The sequence below is a fragment of the Poecilia reticulata genome, chromosome 21 (assembly GCF_904066995.2).
Source record: "Poecilia reticulata chromosome 21, P_reticulata-male-v2, whole genome shotgun sequence".
Lineage (NCBI taxonomy): Eukaryota > Metazoa > Chordata > Actinopteri > Cyprinodontiformes > Poeciliidae > Poecilia > Poecilia reticulata.
Window position 1 is genome coordinate 7,283,484 of NC_088850.1, and position 20,970 is coordinate 7,304,453.

At 38.5% G+C, this 20,970-nt stretch overlaps 3 protein-coding genes across 3 annotated transcripts; 1 reads left to right on the forward strand and 2 right to left on the reverse strand.

Annotated features, from left to right (window-relative positions):
* Positions 1–688: 688 nt before the first annotated feature.
* slc35a1 (solute carrier family 35 member A1) lies at positions 689–6,129 on the forward strand. The gene is made up of 8 exons (XM_008397444.3): positions 689–905; positions 1,152–1,332; positions 3,126–3,285; positions 4,265–4,417; positions 4,491–4,557; positions 4,644–4,820; positions 4,899–5,033; positions 5,439–6,129. The coding sequence occupies exons 1-8, from the start codon at positions 896–898 to the stop codon at positions 5,576–5,578; spliced, it is 1,023 nt and encodes a 340-aa protein (XP_008395666.1). The 5' UTR covers positions 689–895; the 3' UTR covers positions 5,579–6,129.
* A 5-nt stretch (positions 6,130–6,134) lies between these two features.
* On the reverse strand, positions 6,135–13,908 carry rars2 (arginyl-tRNA synthetase 2, mitochondrial). The gene is made up of 20 exons (XM_081602242.1): positions 13,604–13,908; positions 13,439–13,512; positions 13,218–13,320; positions 12,860–12,943; positions 12,671–12,771; positions 12,529–12,584; positions 12,167–12,250; positions 11,998–12,074; positions 11,665–11,823; positions 11,461–11,567; positions 9,929–10,024; positions 9,715–9,775; positions 8,939–9,015; positions 8,364–8,488; positions 7,657–7,724; positions 7,456–7,565; positions 6,707–6,802; positions 6,561–6,635; positions 6,396–6,459; positions 6,135–6,303 (listed from the first exon to the last, which is right to left on the reverse strand). The coding sequence occupies exons 1-20, from the start codon at positions 13,637–13,639 to the stop codon at positions 6,217–6,219; spliced, it is 1,740 nt and encodes a 579-aa protein (XP_081458368.1). The 5' UTR covers positions 13,640–13,908; the 3' UTR covers positions 6,135–6,216.
* A 561-nt stretch (positions 13,909–14,469) lies between these two features.
* akirin2 (akirin 2) lies at positions 14,470–18,756 on the reverse strand. The gene is made up of 5 exons (XM_081602246.1): positions 18,236–18,756; positions 17,701–17,835; positions 16,727–16,876; positions 16,567–16,638; positions 14,470–15,105 (listed from the first exon to the last, which is right to left on the reverse strand). The coding sequence occupies exons 1-5, from the start codon at positions 18,405–18,407 to the stop codon at positions 15,095–15,097; spliced, it is 540 nt and encodes a 179-aa protein (XP_081458372.1). The 5' UTR covers positions 18,408–18,756; the 3' UTR covers positions 14,470–15,094.
* Between the last annotated feature and the right edge of the window lie 2,214 nt (positions 18,757–20,970).

A 20,970-nucleotide genomic window follows, 5' to 3' on the forward strand; every position in this document is an offset into this window, starting at 1 on the left:
GAAAGTAAAGAGCAGACTGATCAAGTATAATCATTTATTTCCATGCAAAATGAAAATTATGTTTATCTTTGCAAACTACAACTATACAAACATTCCAATGTATTGAAAACTTGTTGCTAAATACATTCTTCATATGTTTCTTTTGGCAACTTGGTTTGTGGTAAAGCAAACAATAAATCAAACCACAAATCAAGATAAGACTCAACTGGTTTTAGGTTCGTCCTACTGCATATTTTTATGCTTCAATAATTTATTAAATCTGTCCTCTTATTATACAGGGAATCATGGGTTTAGAGGGATGCAACACCACACTTTAGATTTGGTTTTGTTAAAACATGTTGCTTCCTACTTACTCACAGTGGTATTACTGTATGTTGGTCCAACACATAAAATCCAGACAAACATTCTGAAATGTGCAGTAAGGTGACAAAGAGTGAAATAGTTTGAGAAGTGTTTATTATTTTCCAATGCATTGCAGGAATCATTTGAAAGAGATCAACTACAATATATTGAAGCTGAAGATGTAATAATATTTGCTCATTAGACTTTTATTATATTTTATGTTTTAGTAACCTCTGACGGAAAAACAATCCCTAATATTAAAAATAAAACGTTTCTGTAAGTAATGTTTTGATAGCATGAATTATTTCACTGAAACATTCTTGAGCAACATGTTCCTCAGGATAGACCGGTTCAGAATGCAAACGCACCTTTACGCTTCCGTTGCATTCTGGGAAATGTAGGAGGAAACCGGAAGTGAGGAGTTTTTGTTGTGCTGCTGGTTTGGCAGCTTTCAACAGTTAACTCTGAATAGCTCTTCTGATATATATGGCATGCAACAAGGGGAGGGCAACTGACTTCATTTCTTCTAGGGTGGACATAAAGCTGTACAAAAATGGCCGTAGGTAAGTCATTCACCTTCTTTTTTCCCTCTGTAGTTATCGTACCCTAGCATGGCAGGCTAGTGCTAGCTGCCGTGGCGTTTGGGGCTGAAGTAAAATTAGAATAAAATGAAAAATATTCGTAACTAAAGCTTACGTAACACAGTTCATTGTTCGCGTCACCGTTCTTCTTCTTAATAAAGTATTAAAATTGAAAATGTCTACATTACATGCTATAAATAACTACATTTTGATGGTTTTTCTCCGAAGAAAACGTGAGCGTGTTCTTCAAGCTGTACTGCCTGGCAGTGATGACGCTGGTGGCAGCTACGTACACTGTGGCATTAAGGTACACACGGACCATTTCATCAGGGGACCTGTACTTCTCTACCACAGCGGTGTGCATCACTGAGGTCATTAAATTAATACTGAGCCTTGGGATGCTGGCAAAGTAAGTGTTTATCTAATTTAATACAATGCTGGATATATGTATTTACATCTCGGTGAATTAGAATATAATGGAAAAGTTTATTTCAGCAAATGAATGTATCTTATATGGATTCTCTACACATGGTGAGAGAATGTAAATATTTTAAGTATTTACTTACAGTCAATTAGATGATTATGGCTTACAGCTAGTAAAATCACCGAAAATTAGTGTCTGAAAATTTGACACCTATTAAAAATATTACAGAAATGCTTACAGAAAACAGCTTTCTGTCCTAAAGACAATTATTCAAGAAGCCAGGTGTTCAGAGTGCTGTATCAAATATATGGTTGGAAAGTTAAGTGGAAGAAAAACATGTGCTAGAGAAAGGAGCAGTAATAAGCATAACCTTTGCTTTGAAAGGATTGCTAGACAAAACCAACTATATAGAAGAGGAAAATTAACAGGGCCTGATTTGCAGCTGGAGTCTGTGTTGCAAAAGCTACCAAGCACAAATATATCCAGGATTTGATTGTCTCATTCCAAGAGACATCTGTCTGTGGTTTCAGTGCATTCTCCTCACTGTCAAAAATGCAAAAAGCCTAATTATTGTCCTTAGGCTCTGAATGACAATTTGATTGGTTAGCAAACCTGCCTGACCTAAACCCATATATCTTTTATGGGGACCTATCAAGTTGACAGTAAGACACCAAGCACACCAATGTAGTTGAGCTAAATCCTGCAATTAAAAAGAACCTTTGACCTCAACACCTCGGCTGTGACGCAGGCACACCTCCTCCATACAAAGCTGAATGTATGCAGTTGTTCATGCGTAAGTTTCCCTTCCTGAGTATTCAGTGCATATCCTGCACTGTATATGGATAACCATTTGCCTTTACGTCGGTGTTCTCATAATTGGATTACTAGTGCAGTCTTGCACAATGTGTCCCATCTCAGACCTTCAGGGGGAAAGGTGTGCAAACTTCAAATGTTTCCCTTCATCAGTGTTTACAGTTAGAATAGAGATAATGGGTGTCCCTACAACTATATTATAAGCTGTTGTTCTTCCACTCTTTAACTGACTATGCTCCCTAAAGTTTATGGATATAATTAAATTAAATAAAAGTCAGGAAAACTTCCCAGAAGGGCAATAAAAAAGGTGTTAAGAGCAGCAGCAGTGTATGCAAGTACACAGATGGGAAACTGCATCCATCCATCCATCCATTTTTTGTACATCCTTGTCCCTTAGTGGGGTCGGGAGGGTTGCTGGTGCCGAGCTAACATTCTGGGCGAGAGGCGGGGTCACCCTGGACAGGTCACCAGTCTGTCGCAGGGCAACACAGAGACACACAGGAAAAACAACCATGCACACACACACTCACACCTAGGGACAATTTAGACAGACCAATTAATCTGACAGTCATGTTTTTGGACTGTGGGAGGAAACCGGAGTGCCCAGAGAAAACCCACGCATGCACAGGGAGAACATGCAGAAAGACCCTGGGCCTTCCTCCTTCCAACCCTCTCATAGGTGTCTATTAAACTTTTTTTTTTTGCAAATTAAACTATTCTAAACAGGTAGCTTTTCCCTACTAAAAAGTGTGTTGTGCGCCATCATGCTTTCATCATAAAAACAGAAAAGTCTTCTGCGTTTACAATATTTTAGTCAAAACGGAAAAACTGAGAGCTGCCAAACTGGTTTGCTACAATAGGGTAGCAAACCCTGTTATGTTATGTATTGTTGCCATATTTGTTCCTCCATATATGTGCTAAAAATAAAAACAATCTTAATTTTCCCGTCTTTTCAATGTCTCCAGAGAAACGAGTAGCATCGTACGGTTCAAGAACATGATAATGGAGCAGATCATCTACAGCCCGAAGGAACTGCTGAAGCTGAGTGTGCCTTCGGTAGTGTATGCAGTTCAGAACAACATGGCCTTTATTGCACTCAGTAACCTTGATGCAGCGGTTTATCAGGTAAGATAGGCTCTGTTCTTCTAATTGTAACTAATTTGTAAAAAAAAAATAAAATAAAATGGAGCAAGAGAAAGAGACAGAAATTTCTGGAATCATGTCCATTTTATTTTTACATGTTTTGACTACTTGTGTTCTGGGACAAATTGCTGAAGAGAAAAAAACACTTTAGAATATGAACATGGATTTTGTTGAGTGAATTGACACAAACAGGAGAACTTGCACAACTAAAATGAAAGTCTGGCACAGGTATAAAACTTACCATGTTGATACAGGAAGGAATGAAAACAATTAGAGCAAATAAATGCTGTAAGGAACCAGAAGTTCCTACAAGAGACTTCTAGTTTCTAGGAACCATCCTATCTTGGGTCCAGAGATGGTGTCTGATCATCCATCACTTGTACAGGTCCAGGGTCAGAAAAAAGGGCATCCTACATCTCTGCTGACCCCACACATCCTGGACATAAACTGTTTAGACTTTTACCTTCAGTTCTGTGCCAGAGAAAATTTGCAGAAACCCAGCCATCGCAGAGACTGTTTATTTCCTCAGGCTGTCTCTCTGATGAGCACAATGAACACTTTACGACTACGAGAGCAGTCAGCTACTCTGTTATGAAGTGAGATATGCATTTCATTATTTGCATTTCATATTTACTCTGTTTTTATATACAACACACCTAAAATTTCCAGATTTATGCTTAATGTTTATATTCTGTGAGCATTTTTTGTGCAGTCTTGTTCATTAAAGCTGATTGTTGGAACAAGACTGCAAGAACATCTTTGATAAATGTTTAATTTTATTTTTAATAGTATTGCCTTTATGAGACAACAATTTATTATTACTCTTCTTTTTAAACTAATAAACATTCTGGGCTTCTGGATATAAATCCCCTTATATCTCCAGTGTTATCAGGATATGAAATGCTTAAAGCTTCTAAAAAAAATGCCCGTCTTTAGATCGGTTTTGTGTTTTGCTGTTTAGGTGACCTATCAGCTGAAGATCCCCTGCACGGCCTTGTGTACCGTCCTCATGCTGAACCGCTCTCTCAGCCGGCTGCAGTGGTTTTCTGTTTTTATGCTTTGTGGTGGCGTAACGCTGGTTCAGTGGAAGCCTGCAGAAGCTACCAAAGTTCAGGTACGGTTGCCATCAGGTGTGTTTAGCATGTTCTGGGGAGGCTGCGTTTACTAGTTTTTCTTTTCTTCTCCAGATTGAGCAGAATCCCTTTATTGGGTTCATGGCTATTGCCGTGGCTGTCCTCTGCTCTGGATTTGCAGGTAAATTAAGAGCTAGATTCTTTGAAAGAGACAGATGTTTTTAAGCTACGGGTTAAGTTAGTTTTATTTCCGTTTCTGTAATCAAGGTGTGTACTTTGAGAAAGTGTTGAAGAGCTCAGACACATCCCTGTGGGTCAGAAACATTCAGATGTACCTCTCTGGCATTGTGGTGACCCTGATTGGAGTGTTCATCAACGATGGAGAAAAGGTCATGGAGAAAGGCTTCTTCTATGGCTACACACCATGGGTGTGCTTGGTTGTACGTAAGTATTTGGAAAGCTGATGATGATTTAAGTCTGAAGTATTACATTTGTTTGACACCGTTTCTGGTGCCGTTGCAGTTCTGGCCAGTGTTGGTGGTCTTTACACGTCCGTTGTAGTGAAGTATACGGACAACATCATGAAGGGCTTTTCAGCTGCAGCGGCCATTGTTCTCTCAACAGTTGCATCTGTCCTATTGTTTGGACTGCAGATAAGTACGTTTCTTTCCCACACACACACATTATTAGCAGACTGAATTAAGAATGTTAGCAGATTCCAGCCACCTCACTATATGGGAGCATTTGGCACAGAAAATGAATTCAGCTTTAGGATGTTTAAGGATTAAGCAGTGTAGTACTTATGCAAACAGGTTATTGTTTAAGCAGTCTGTTTCAGTTTGTAAATGACTGGCAACCTCATGTAATGTACTTATCTTGTATTTAAAGTGAATATTTTGGACAAAATCCCTAAAGTCTATGACCAGCTGGTGTAATTTTTAGGAAAATCTTGGTTATTAGGAAAGTTAACATCGCTTATAAACAAAAATTAAGGGGGTTTTATTAAAAAAAAAAAAAGCCTTTTTGGTTTTTGCAACCTCATTTTATTTTCTTCCTTTGCAGCAATCACATTTGCTTCTGGAGCGTTGCTGGTGTGTGTTTCCATTTACCTCTATGGACTTCCAAAGCAGGACACATCCAAAGTGACCCGGCCAGATAAAGCATCAGATTCTGAACTTAAACAGAAACTAATCAACGTGTGAGTCACAAACTCTCACCCAAGGACTCCGTCAGAAGAATCACATATGTTTTCTGTTGACCTGCAGGACATCATGGGGTGACTAAAGAGACATTTTCCACAACAACACTGAACTGGGTCCACACTTTGTTTGGTTAAATTTGCTTCATGCACATGGGATAGATGATTACGCTTTGAATTAACAGCTTTTTCAACATCATCTCTCCTTTATGTGCTGACACAGAGGGGTAGTAGGTGGCTCTTGGTAGTTTCCTGATTGTAAAGTTTTTTTTGGTAATCTGAGGAAGTGGGTCGCAGTCTGTGAATTAATCTTTAGTGAAGTAGTACATCTGTACAGGAGGCACATAAACAAGACTTCACACACTGAAGGATATTCTTTTAACTGTTCAACGTGATTATCAGAGGTTCAAATAAAAGCATGCAGGTGCACAGGAGACATCAGACTTGAAAGGACAGTGCATGTTAATGTTTATTGAACCTCTTAAGTGTCTTTTGTATCAATGTCTCATTGTGTTTTTAAATGTTATTTTAAAACTTATTAAATCGTAGACATGGTTGAAGAAGTTTGTATGCATTTTTAAATTTTATTTGGTGAAAATATAGGACTTTGTATTCACTACCAAAGATCTTTAGAGGTTTAATTTACATTTTTTGAACTGGTGTGATTCCAAGTATTCTCATCCCGCTGGCCAGAACTGAGCGTGCCGCACTGAACAGTCGTAACCTTGCCTGCATAGTGAACAAAAAGACATTTAATTTTTTTTTTTTTTTTAATGTAATTTTGCATATTCAGATATAGTTAGAAGTGCTTTGTTATAAACCTGTGCAACATCCGGAGGACTTCCTTTCACAGGCAGCTCCCTGTGTGCTGAAGCGATGAAGCGGCTGTAAGGTACAGAGCTCTAATAAAAGTATGAACAGGTCCGTCTATGCGAAGTGTGAACTTTTGCAGGACTAACCCTCAAAGCAAACATCCGGCTCCTTACCTTAGCTTCAGTAAAAAGCTGACGAGGTGTTTGGGCTGCAGGTCCTGGTCCGACTGATATAACACCTCATCGTAACTACAAACAAATTAATATTTAACAGGTAGATTGTGATCTTGTTGCAGCACAGTGGATGGTGGTATGCTTACCGAAGGAGGTGCTGAAGGATGTCGACACCGGTCCGCTCACACAGGCAGGACGGGTTGAACGCAGCTGCCTCCACTCCTTCATTCCTCTGCATTAGACTGCCAAAACATTACAGTTTGTATTATCGACTTATCTTGTTCGTCCTGTTATTCCCGTTTTTCCAAAACTACGGATGGATTCATTACACACAGATTTGTATATTTCAAGCATTTACTGCTGTTAATTTGATGATTATGGGTATGAGGTTTCTTGGAAAGTTGGAATACTTCACAAGATCAATTAGAAGATTTATAATCAAACAAATATACAGTAAATCCTTTGGTTGTGGGTTCCTTTGGATTACATAACTGCATCAATGCAGCAGGACATGGAGGTGCTCAGCCTATTGAACACTCTGAAACTGCACCAACAGCAGCAGTTAAAGTAGGTCTATCAATCATTACTGAACGTGGAAACTTCAATTCTGTGCCTCTCCATCCAAACTCTGGGACATTACAGCACTTTTTCCTTCCACTAAACATTCAATTAATATCCTTTAATACAGTCAGCTTTCTTTAGCAATTATGCTTTGTGTTTTACTCTGAAATGAAGGGTATGGACAGGATTTGCTGAATTCAAGTCAGGAGTCTTTCCTATGATTATACAAAATAACTTTTTTGTGATCAAGTTTGTGTAATCATCTGTAAGCCATAATATGAATCATACTGCTATAAATAACCATGCCTAAATCTTTATGGCAACTCATGCTTACCTGCAGAGTCGGGCATGTGTGTACTGCAAGAAGACGCCGGTGTCGCCTTGAGCCTGCAGCATCAGATCCCAGTCAAATTTATAATCAGACTGAAGGGGACCTTTAAAATCCTGATAAAACAACAGTGGAGAAAAAATTATTTTCCTGTCAACAAGCAAAACAACTCGTGGGATTTTGTGAAAATCTGTTGTGATGCTTCACCTGGACTATTAATGCACTGATTCCCACTTTCTCTGCTGTGTCGTCTGGGTTTTCCAGTTCCTTTGTTGCTGTGGAAAGATTGATTCTGGGTGTTACTGCCTCAAACTATTTCACTAACTACTACTAAATGATGACAAGTTTCTCATTCTGGTCATCATTGTTTGTATTTTAAGAGAACATACTTTTTTATTGCCACATTAACCCCACAGCAAGTCAGATTAAAGAATTTCTAAACCGTCATTCCCAAGATTAACCTGACCAATGCATTTTCAGAGTGAGTCTGCCAGTAGTCTGCTATGTTTGTCAGTTAGTGGTGGAAAAATGAGACACTTTTTTTTATGTTCTCTATTTTAATTGTATTTTTTTTGCCAGCAATTAGAGCACGTGCAGACAGCATAGATTAGAAAACAATCTGTTACTAGTTTAACTGAAATTAGTTCTGCAGACTAGTTCTGTAAGACTGTCAGAAGGCTGCACTTCAGTACCATGCAGACCAAGTTAGATTATATAAAAACATGCAGAGATTCATTATAACTAGAATATACTAAAAAATTATTTTTTTTTAACTAGATTAGTGATCTTGTGCTGCAGCAGTATTCTTTTCTTTTTATTTTACACGTTTAAGTACTGAGATTCAAGCATGTAGCAATATTTGACAGCAGCTAAAGACCTGAAATGCTACATTTCTTAAATGTGGACGTCTTTACTATTTGATTGTTTCATATTGTGGAGCATCCTGGCCCGAGCTTCGTCCAGCACATCCTCCAGAAACACCACCTCACCCGTCCTGGTCTTCATGCCCTGCACCAGGCCGAAGGACACATGCCGACACCTGATAACACAACCGCACCGAAATATAAATTCAAATTTAAAGCTGTTGAATTGTTATACAAGATACAGCAACATAAATATCAATTAAATTAAGGAAGCTCACTATTTAAAGAGCTTAAGCTATTTACTAGAATATAATGACACTGAATAATAAACAGCTGTTAACTTGAGGTTATAGTGGTATATGGAGAAGCAGTCATGTAATAGGAATAAAGTGTTTCTCACCGATTTGCTTACAGGCAATAATGTTACTGTTTTGTGTCAGTCTTTATGAAACATTTCTGAAGCCACTCATAATCAACTTCAGATGTGATTCTATAAAGTCGGGGCATTCTGGGATTAAGTAATTCATTTCCAGGTCATCTTGTTGTCATTCCTCTTGGCTTTCTTGCCAAAGGCGGAGCATGTTCTGAACATCTGCAGGTGTCAAGTTGAAGCACACAGTTATTACCTTTCAGCCCAAGAATTCCCCATTGTCCGAAGAATCTGGAACAACTGGTTGAAGTGATTCTCCTGGCTTTTGTCTGTCTGAAAAAACAAACAAACAGATTAACCAGGAGAATTAAATGGTAGTTATACAGGTGGAAAATGTGAGTTGGTAGTTTAAGATCTCCTCACACAACTGACTATTCGTGAAAATCAAGTTTTGCATGACTCCCAGTAAACTAAACACTTTGTTAAACTAGTAATCAAAAGTTTGTTTTCTGCACTTTTGCATTTCAAATTTCTATAGTTTTCCAGGCTCAAATTTCTAGTTTTTTCTAGCAGTTCTTACAACATTCTGCACATGCGAGTGCACAATTTTCACCTTGAACTTCTTAAATTGTCGTCTTCTGGAGATTATACAAATCATGATAGAGCACAACTGAAAAAACACTTTATCCAGCTATAAATGCAAGTTGTTTAAAGTACAATACGCAAAGTTTGCCATCTTTCGTAAAATAACTTGTTTTGGACTTTCACTAGATTTGGTTCAAGGACAATTGTGGCAACTACATTTTCTTTTTTCCATACTTATCCAGACTTCAAAAAACAGTCAAATACAAATCCAGACTTTTCAAAACTACGTAGAAACCGTGACACCTAGATACATCTGTAGCTTCTTAAAGAGAAGGCTCACTTCATTTAGGAAACTCTATTTATTTAATGCAGCAGATAAAGACAAAAACAATTAAAGCAACATAACAGTAAAGTAGATAAAAATAACTGATTTCTTTCAGCTCTTACCACATAAATCATATCATCAAAGCGGTACTTTTCCTTTCTGCTGACAGCTGCAGCAATGTCCCTGTGAGAGAAAACATTTCAGTGCCTTAATCTAATAATTTCAGATTTCAGAATAAAACACATTAAACATTCACTAAAACAACCCAAGCGCTGATCTGCAGACCTTCTCACATGCATACATCCTGTGCTGGTTTTAAATCCTGCTTGCACTTACCTGGTGATGTAGAGGGTCGTTCCATCACTGCGGAGTACGGTACAGATGTTGCTCATGTCTCCATTTGGGGAGAGATCAACCACGCCTGTTCCCTTCCTGTTAACACAATAATAGATGCATATAAAAATTATACATGCAAAAAAAACAACAAAAAAAACATTATAACTACAACAAACCTGTTTGTCTCTAGTAAAAATATTCTATATGGTTACACTTTCACTGTTCAGCCTCCATAATTAGTTTTCAGTTTGACCACTGCAGCATTGTCCAGACCGTAATTAGATGAAGTCCTTTGAGCTTGCTGGTCATTTTCTTGGCTTTTTAAACCACCTGTTTTTTCCAGATAAAGGAAAAAACAGGTAAAACAGCTGAATTCAATTAAATATTCACAATACCACTTAAACTCTTTTTGTTCTTCAGTGTCCGCCTATTAAATCAGCAAATGACTACATTACACTACATCCCTGCATGTGGACAATGGATAATTAAGTTTAAAGACATAAAAAAGACAGTTCAGTCTCTGCACATGGGTTAATCAGATCTGTGTTTAAATCAAATTAAAACAGACAGTCAACTGAACACTTAAAAGTCCAAACTCCAACCTTATTGTAAATACTATGCGCTTCTGGTGGGTCTTCAAAATAAATAAGCTCCTTTGTCTGACAAATTAAGGTCCAGGAAGTAATCATCACACTATAAGAGCCTGTAATCGATCACTAAGATGCCATTTTGAACCTTTAATGAAGAGACAGGAAAACAGTATCATCAGAAAACTCTTTAATTACTTTCTAGAAACATTTTTAGTGATCTACATTAAAAATAGACAACACAATCGTGAGGTTTCAGGAAAACATGACCATGCAATAAATGTTGACCATCGATTGTTTAAATTAAATGTAAAGCTTTTAGCACATATTTAGGACTTAGGCTTTTTTTCTAAAAAAAAAAAAAAAACAACAAAAAACAGGAGAAGTAGTTTTAAAAATTATTATTATTATTTATCTACACCTGAACATAAGACCTAAAAGTATTTCATGAACTTAAAATGAACCCTAGGCAGCTGTTGCCCTGAACCGCATTAATACAAGTTGCCACCAGGGGGCTGGCCTCAGCACATCTGTGTCTCTAACAAACCAGAGAAAAATGACTTCGTTTTTTTTATCAAATGCTTAGTTGAGGCATTTTTGAACAGTGTGGATCTTATTTGTTGTCCATCCAATAAATATTCATATACATTTACACCTAAATGTTCAGCAATTAGAACTGTCTCTTTACACGCTTCTTGTTCAAACATGGTCATTTCCAGGTCATGAAAACTTAAAGAGTAATGACAACTGACCAATTTTATGCATAACCCCCAGATCAGTCCTTGGTGATGTAATATGCTAACAATAGTGCGACCCTCTTGATAAATGCATCCTGACGTTATAGCTGCGCACAACAGGAGAAGCGTAATTAAATCTTAAATCTAATACGTTTGCATCAGTTCCTAAAGGCCACAAGTGTAGTTATGAATGAAGGCGTCTACATACTCTGAGGTTTTCAGCAGACCTCGGCTCTGCAGCTCCCGGACCACCTCCTGGGTTTGGGCTTGGTGAAAGGACTCCCCGCTGTACACATCAAAGTGGATCCCTAACCTCTGTTGAGATTTCAAAAAATACATGAATAAAAATCTGAATAACCTCTGTGTGCTTTCATGTTTCACAACGAGTTTGTGCTTCAGAGAGAGAACTGACCTTGTAAACATGCTGGTACTCTTTCACTGTGATCTCCCGGAACTGTTGCCATAATGACATGGCCTGGTTTTCATGCTGCTCCAGCTGTCTAAAGAAGTCTCTAGCTGCGAGTTTGATATCCTCGCTGTGCTCCGCTTCTTTGTTCACTTGAACATAAACCTGAAGTACAGAAAGACAGCAAATAAAACCAGGAAATCCATCGTACTATGAAACAACAGGCAGCAGTCAGCTGTCTTTTATAACCAAAAACTGTGAATGAAAACAAGCAAATACCTAAATATACTCAAATTCAGAACTAAAAATTATTTGGAAGAGAAAAAAGAAGATGCCCACCTCAAACAAATGCTGTAATGGATTTTCCTTTAATTTTTCCATGCACCCAAACCTGCTGAATCCAGCTCCCAACAAGCCTGAAAGTTTAATTCAGTTCACATTAGTGGTTTTGCCATGTAGCAAAATTCAAAATTCACGTCCAGGAACGTATTTGGAACGACACACTCACCAAACTGCATGCCCCAGTCTCCCAGGTAGTTCATTCGGATAACATTGTTACCGAGGAATTGTTTCAGGTTAGCAATGAAGTTACCTGAAGAGGGAATACATGCAAAAGTTAGATTTAAAGACATTTTTTTAATCAAAATGATCACCTAACACTTTCAACTTAAAAAAAAACGCATACTAGCTGTGAATATTTTGAAAACCCAAGTCTCATTTCCCATCCACATCACAACTGTGCACTACTTTGTGTTAGTACAGTAAAATTCCAGTTGAAGTTTCAAAGATTCAAGTTATACGAGTGCTTTTTCCTGGGTATTATGCTGAAGCAGAAATGTATGCGAAATAAGATACATTTCTCAAACTCACCAATAATCGTTGAGCGCAGATGCCCAGCGTGAAACTTTTTTGCAATATTTGGGGAGCTAAGAAACACATAATGTTTGCGTTTTAAAATACACTTTTAAATACATTAACATACTTCTAATCAGACCAATAAATCTAAACCCACCTGAACTCCACTAATATGGTCCCTCTCTTCAGAGTTTCAAAAAATTCACTATTTAGCCCAAAATGATCATTCTCGCCTTTCCCAAATGGCTCCAGCAGTTTCTGAAACAGAAAAGGTTGAAATGCGACAATCAGAAGAATTCAAGACTTTTCGTTGGGCTCTCTGGGGGTCAGATCAGTGCAAACAAACCTCAGCGAGAAGACTGCGGTTTAGCTTAAAGTAAATCCACCCTTGTCGAACTGAAATCTCCTCCACCACGCTGTCTGGCTTTAGCTGAAAAACAGTGTAGAACAAATGAGACTAATGAGTTATGAATCAGAAACATTTCTTCATGTGGTACTTTGTGTTGGCCTATCACATAAACTCCAACTAAAAATTTATGCAGTTTGTGTTTTACATAAAAGTTGAAAAGGATAGAAAATATTTGCCTTTTTTTTGTAAGACACTGCATGTGACGTCACTTGCAGGTGAGATGAGATTACAGCTTCCCCTCATTTTACATCTCTTAATCGGAGCCTATTCATATTGTTTGCATTATAAATCTGACCTGCGCAGCCAGCTTTTCTGTCTGCAACTGAAGATCCCCACTGGAAGGCAGAATCCCGTTGATTCGTAATGTTTCAGGTGACAGCCTGAAGTCAGCACTCTGACTAAAAAAACAAAACAAAAAAAAAACCCACAACAATCCTGGAGTTATACCTGAACAGTGAAAAAACAAACACGAATGGCACCTGCAGACTGGACGCAAATTAAGTGAACAAACTTAACTGTTTCTTTAAAACAGGAGCGGCAGTCAGAGCTGGGACAAAAACATCCTCAGACTGTTGCAGCGTCTTCGCCAGCTGGAAAATCAAACAAGCAAATAAACTGACCATCTTGCAAGGTCTGAGATAATGTGTATAAAACTTAGACGCGTCTTTTTGTCAAGTTTACCTTCGCAGCAATTTTTCTTCTAAAAAAGCAAGCCATGTTTTCTAATCATAAAGCCAAACATTAACTATAAACGTCATAAAACATTTTTTTTAAGCATTTCTGCACGACCTGCTCACATTGGCAGAGATGTCACACTTCCTGCTTCACGCTGCTTCCGCTCCGCTCGTCCAATCACAGGCTAAGTTTCGGCAAAGGTTTAGTGCTTGGAAAGGGTTTGCTCGATTTATTGTTCCCGTCCTACCGCCACCACTTTCGTCTGAAACAGGGGTCTTGCAACTTGCTACTCCGGAGGGGCAAGTTGCTCGAGACTTAATGGCTTTTTAATGAACTGATGCCTTTAAATGTAGTTATTTAATTACTGAATTAAGTTATTTAAATGGGATTGCATTTCCACAACAGAATGACAATAACTGCAAAGTTTTTAGATCTTTTTATTTTTTTTTATGAATTGTGCTTTTATTTTACAAATAAAAACTCCTCATGGGCTACATCCATTCCCTTATATTGAGTTATTTAAAACCTAAAAATAAAATTTAAAAAACAAAACTTTCCTACAGTAGATATGAAAGGTCCTTTTTCAAAAGGATGTAATATTTGAAGCTATAAAGCTTTATTCAGGTGGACTGAGATCAGTGCAGGTAGGCCTAAAACATGGTGAGAGCTTTACTTATGGGATAAATTTCACAATAAAAGTCAATTCTTATTTCTTGTATACATCTGTGCCTTTGTTCATTTATCTTCAATTTTATTAAATCAAGTATAAAATTCAAGTACTTAAAACATATTTTAGTCATTTTACAACTTCAGTTTTTAAAATAAAAGGACTTTTTGCTAAAGAAATTTTTTTTAAAAGCAGTGAGAACATGTTTGTGCCAACTTTTTATTCATTACATTTGAATCAAAGCCCCTGTAAACCTACAGCAAACAAAAGTCATAACATTGGAATACAGTAAACAAAGTCAAGCCAAAACATTTAAAAGAAAAATGAAATACAGTGTATACAAATGTACAAATCTAAAAGCAGTAATAATCAACCAGAACACTTTATACGATGTTGAAGAAAGCCAAGACTGTTGAAACTCAAGCCCAGTCAGAGTTGCCTTTCTTCCACTATTCGGTCTCCAATCCCTTTAAAAAAAAACAACAAAAAAAAGTAGACGTAGAAAAGCTGCACAACTCACATCCTTGGTGAAATAACACAAAGAAATAATAAAAAGGCCAAGTGCTTGATGACAGCCTTTTACAAAGGCATCAGAGGAAAACCAAATGCAACACGGCAGTCAAGAGGCCACTGGTAGTCTCTGAGACATGTTGGCAGCACGAAACTCTCCTAAACCCTCTGAGCAACAGCAAATGTTGATGCCAGTAAGTGCTGCCTGAGGCAGTGAGTCCACCGAGAGGCAATATGGCACAGCAAAAGTCCAATGAGATCCACCAAGTCCCTGGAGTAGATGGCAGCAGAGGGAATATCCCGAGATTAGAACGCAGGACTCAGGAGACATCTGTAAGGAAAACAAGAAATTAACAACTTTACTTTATGCTTCTGCATGGTGTGATCTCACCAGGAAACAATGTATTGAGGCACATTTTCAACTGCATTTTTTCCCCTATTGTCAATGTTCTAGTAAAGATTTCTACCTAAAACTTGGCTTAAGAGGCAAAAAATAAATTTTTCTTTCCTTCAGTACAATAAAGTAAAACGGATGTAAGCAAAGCAAAATATAAAATTATTTGAGTCATTCAAAAAAATCTGATGTTATTTTTAAGCACTACATCACTTTGTGTCAATCTTGAAAGAAAAAAAATCAATACCGTATTTTCCGCACCATCAGGCGCACCTAAAAACCTTCAATTTCCTCAAATGCCGACAGTGCGCCTTATAATGCGGTGAGCCTTATATATGGACCAATATTGAGCCACAACAGGTCTAGCAACTACGGTAAGCAGTCGCCGACTTCATTTTCCCCCGTAGAAGAAGAAGTGCGCGGTGCATGCTGGGATAGTTGTCAGAACGCTGGTTTGTTAATAAAGTTTGATAATACATTTAAAGCCAGGGGGGCGGAGGGGCGAGGGAAGAGAGACAGAGACTGCGGCGGCAGGGGTTGGTCTGTTACCCAGAAAGCAGTTGGGCACAATATTGCAACACCAACACCGTGAGTGAAACAACGACTGGGGCAGACTACTATATAACGCACTCGGAGACCACTTCTTTACAATGTGGATGTGTAATAATAGAGTATGGAACAAATTGGCAACCCAAACTGAAGCGTCTATTCTATGCGCCTTCTATATGAAAAAAGTTTTAAAATAGGCCATTCATTAAAGGTGCGCCTTATAGTGCGGAAAATACGGTACATTTAAAAAACATACACACTTCAGGTTTTTTTTGTTCCTGTTTAAAATGTTTCTACTTCCGACTGAGGCAACTGATTCCGATCACAGACTAATTGATTGGTACATCAAAAACCATTATGACTTCATCTATAAACCAAATGAGAATATGAAGTCTTAACACATTAACCTCTGGCCAACATGCTATTCGTTCCTTGCAGAGAGAAGAGCTATTCCTTCTACATATGTTTTTCTAAAATATATATATTTTTTGTTGTTATTCTATCAAAGTTGATATTCTGTCATATATGCTACACAAAGTTAGGGGGAAAAATTAGCAATAATTTAATTGTTTTAGCTGTGAGAGATATCAGCTTTGAGAGATATCAGCCTTGACCTATGTAGGATAAAGGAGAAATTCAACATAACGTAAAAAAAAAAAAAACACTTTGAAATGACCAAATTCTTCTCAATCTTGTAATGAGAACCTAACGCCATGCTTATCTTATAGATTTCATAAGCAATTAACATTAAGAAAAAAAAAAAAAAAGTCTTGTGCCAATTTCTTGACAGTGGAGTTAGCCTGAAGACACTAAAATGGGTGAGAAGACTGTGATGTTATGGATACTTACAACTCGCAGGCTGCTCTCCAAACCTTCGCATCAGCTGGTCATGTGTGAACTTGACGAACGCATCGTATTGCTCTGTGAAAGAAGGAGCAGTTTCATGGCTTTAGCAGATGTGTGTTACAAGAACTCTAATGGTGTGCCATGCATTTTTTAAAAATCGCACCAGCAAGTTTTGTCGTCAGAATCTCGTCGTATTCCTCTCGGATTTTGTCCTCCTTCTCCTTCAGTAGTCTCTCGCAGATCATCCCAACCTGTCTGAGGGAAAATAGTGGCTGCTCCTTCCTGGTGGGAGATGAGGCATCTGAGGAAGTACCTGTGAGGAGAGTCAACATAGATCATTAAGTAGCATGAACATTTTCCACCAACATCCCCTGAAACACTGAGCAGGTTTGTCTTTATTATGCTGAATTAAAGGCAAGACAGGCTTCACAGAGTTTACAGGAAAGTTTAGTTTTCTTATGCGAGTTTAAGTCTCTGTGCTAAACCTAAGAACCCTTAAGAAAAAAAAAAACTTTACATAAATACATAGTTTGAGAATCAAGGTTGTAAAAAGTTCTTACAATCAGCTACAAACACGCATCGTGTCATCGATGGGACATGATCTGTAGTTACAGATCCCGACAGTTGCCCAGTGGTAAAAAAAATCTGACCTTTTTCTAATCATGGAGTGCACCATAGAAGAAAAAAGCTACAATATCATGATAACAGCAACCTGTATGTAGCATTTCTGCAGTTTAATAGGGAGGAAGAGAGCGTAAGGCTGAAAGAAAAACAGAAACGTTGCCCCATTTCAATCCGATGTTGAATTTGGAAATATCTGCAGTCTTTTGAAATCTGAGTCAAAGTAAAAATCTACCTTCTCTTAGCAACAATAAAGCGCAAGCGGTGCTGACTGATAAGTTGCTAAAAATGTCAAATTCATAGTTCATTTGTTTCAGATTTAAAATAATATCAAAATCTAATGTACAGCAACTGTTCTTTCACGTCTGCCCTCAACACAAATACTGTTCATCACAACATGAACTGGGTGCAATTTTCACACACGCGCGCACAAAAAGACTTAGAACTGGAAGTAGGAGAACATTATAAATAGAAAAATAGACTAAATCCTTATTAGAACATGGACACGGTGTCTACCTGGTAAAGGAGACCCAGCCTGGATGTTCTGCAGGTCCAGAGGACAGCAGCTGTCTGTCTGCTGGAAGGCGCTGTCCAGGTGTCGACGTTTCTGAAGGCGTTTGTACTCCTGTTTTATGTTGTGTAGAATTTGTTCTAAGAGAAGACAAAGTACAGTCCATAAATAAAGAAACATCTTTAAACTAAAGAGCTTCATTTGTTCAGAAATAAAGAAAGTCGGGGTTCACACACCTAATCCAATTTCACAAACTGAAATAGCATGCTAGCAGGAGTTATCAATTTCACACATGCACTGCAGTAAACAAATTTCTGGAAGATTATAATGTACGCATATATGACTGTTCATAAGCCATAGACGGTTCATATATTTAAGATAACTGAAAATGACATGCTTTTAGAGTTATACTACATGCACACTTAACAGTAAACTAATAAGGAAATGATAAACGAGTGAACAAGCAGCAATCATGTGAACATTATAAAACTTAACATAAGTAATTATCATTATAAAACTTAACATAAGTAATTATCATACCTGTGGTCAGTCTAGTCGAGACCTCTCCGAAAGGCGACGGTTCCATACGCAGGTATTTCTGTGGGGAAGATACCGGCGACATGACCGGCGCACATCTCCTCCTTTTCGGGGAAGCCTGGCTCATTAAAGGGTCAAAATCCAGAGTACGTTTCAAAGTAGCCCCACAAGCCATTTTACCTTAATTGTATCAAAAACGAGCGAAAAGCGAAGCCTTAAATGTGCCTCGTCTCCAGGAAGTAGCTGGCCTGGGCCCCGGTGCTGCTAATGCTAGCTACAAAAAGAGCATCGGTGATTCAGGACTCGGGACGCCACGCACTTTTTATTATGCTTATTCCTGTCCTCCACTGATAAATTCTAAAAATTATAAATAAGAGATTACATTACCAGATAATCTCGATAAAACAACTAAGAAAAACCAGCAGCACAAACCTGGATGATACCAGATTTTAAGATTAAGTCATACGCAACAGCGATTGCAACGGTTCGGGGTAGCTTCTCTTTTATTATCCTTTACTTAGTTAGTTATGAGCATGCGCAAGAACTTGAACTGGTGCTGGAATTTGTAGTTTTTTATGAGCCCTCTCTCACTTCTTTGTGTTGTTTGAAGACTACGTTTCCCTAAAGACCAGGGAAGCGTCCTTTTTCAAATTTGTTTTGTTTGTTGGGATATCAACAAATCAAAAGAAAAGTTTTAGTTTCATTTTAAATAATAAAAAAAAGACATAGGATAATTAATTCATTTATTGAATCTTTGCGTATTCATTTTTAATTGAATAAAATAAAGACATGTTATGTGTATTTACCCGAGTCAAGAAATGAAAAGTAAATAAGGGACGAAATACCGCATAGCAGTGGTTCCCAAACTTTTTCTCCTGCGCCCCCCCCAGTGGTTTCCATACAGTGGCGCAACTACACATTATTCAGGTGGATGCGAAAACATAGATCCCCCACCCCCCGACGCTCACTCGCCCCCCCTGACGCGACGATACGTGAAGGGTAAAACTCGCTACATTTACCTCCTTATGTGCGCGAGGTGAAGGACCGTAAGGCGCGTTGAAGTGTATGGGAAAACATCATCGGTGCGCCACCCCCTCCAGACGGGGTTTTGGCGCCCCCTCTGGTGCTGCGCCCCTATGCGTTGCATACCCTGCATACCCACTTTTTGCGCCACTGGGTGCGCCACCCCCTCCAGACGGGGTTTTGGCGCCCCCTCTGGTGCTGCGCCCCTATGCGTTGCATACCCTGCATACCCACTTTTTGCGCCACTGTTTCCATACATTTTCTGTACCCCCCTATGGATTACAAATGGCTGTCTGGTTGAACGACGTGTGGGAGGGGGGAGAGAGGGTTCTTAGAGACTCCCTGTCCCTGGGGGGGAGTGGAGTCGACTTTTTTGGCGGCAAAATGAATGTATGTAGCTGAACATAGATAACCATAGACGTAATATAAGAGTAGACCCCGCACAGGCTGCTCCAGCACCTACTTTGCTCAATCATCAGCAGAAGATGCCTCAGCACTGAGGGATATTGTTGTATTGTTGTTCGGATCTATGGATTATTGATGTGAGGGCTCCACAGACAACATTTCACAAGGAAATGGACATATTATATATTGTAACTAGAACATTTCTGAAGAAATTTAAATGGGGCCTGCCAAAGTGTGCCTGTCTGATGCTACAAATTAGCATCAATGCTAAAGTAAGCTGCAATGTACTCAATAGCATGTTACAGAACAAACATATTCAGTAACATGGACTTACTCCATTCTATATGTTAAACTTAGTTTACAAGTTAAAATGAACCAAATTGCTAACATTAGCCTAAATGCTGTCACTAGCATGTTGTTTTACATTTTCTTCCTCCATTCAGTATACTAAGTGTGACTAACAAATAAGAAAAATAGATAAAAGCTATTTTTAGGGAAAAGGTTAATGCTAATGGGGAGCAGTGAAATGCTAATATTTGTGCTAATGTTAATATACTGCCTTGCTGCACAGTGTATTAACCGACAAAAGAGATGTAACTTCTATCATGAATATAGATTAGCCAAAAACCCTATAAATTACAATGAAATACTGCTACTTTTACTAGCCGCCAGAAGTAAGACCCATAATCGTTTCCCCAGTAAGCCTCTCATGAAGGTGGATAGAATGTTCAGTTCCAATGGTATCAATGACATTAGCAGTGATGTCATCACTCTATGATATCACAAGGGAATTTCTCTCTTGAATGTAGCTGGCAGACAGGATTTTCTCTGATCTGCTCCACAGTTCTATCGCGACAGATCACCCTTCAGAGCACGTTCGACGTTCAGAGAAGCAAGAAGTTACTAGAATACAGATATGAAGCAACAACAGATTGTTTGCGAGCATGAAGCTTTTCCAGCTAAGCTTTCATGGGTCGACATTGTAGACCTCAACATCCAAGTCGACTACAACGCTGTCATTTTCCCTTTTGAAGATGACAGCCCCATTGAGCCGGAAGTTGAATCAGAGATCCAGGGGGAATCAAGTCCTTCCGGCAACTTTGAGAGTCCAACATCTTTGGAAGTCAGGCAGGAAACAACACCCTCTGCTGGCTTCAAGATCACCCCCTCAGTGGAAGACGTGGCAGAGACCAGCCAACACGTAAAAGCTTTGACAAAGCAGGTAGACGATCTTAAAACAGAACTGCAGAGAAAGAATTTTGAACTCCATCAGGAAAGAGACAGAAGGATTACATGTCAGGCTGAAGTCA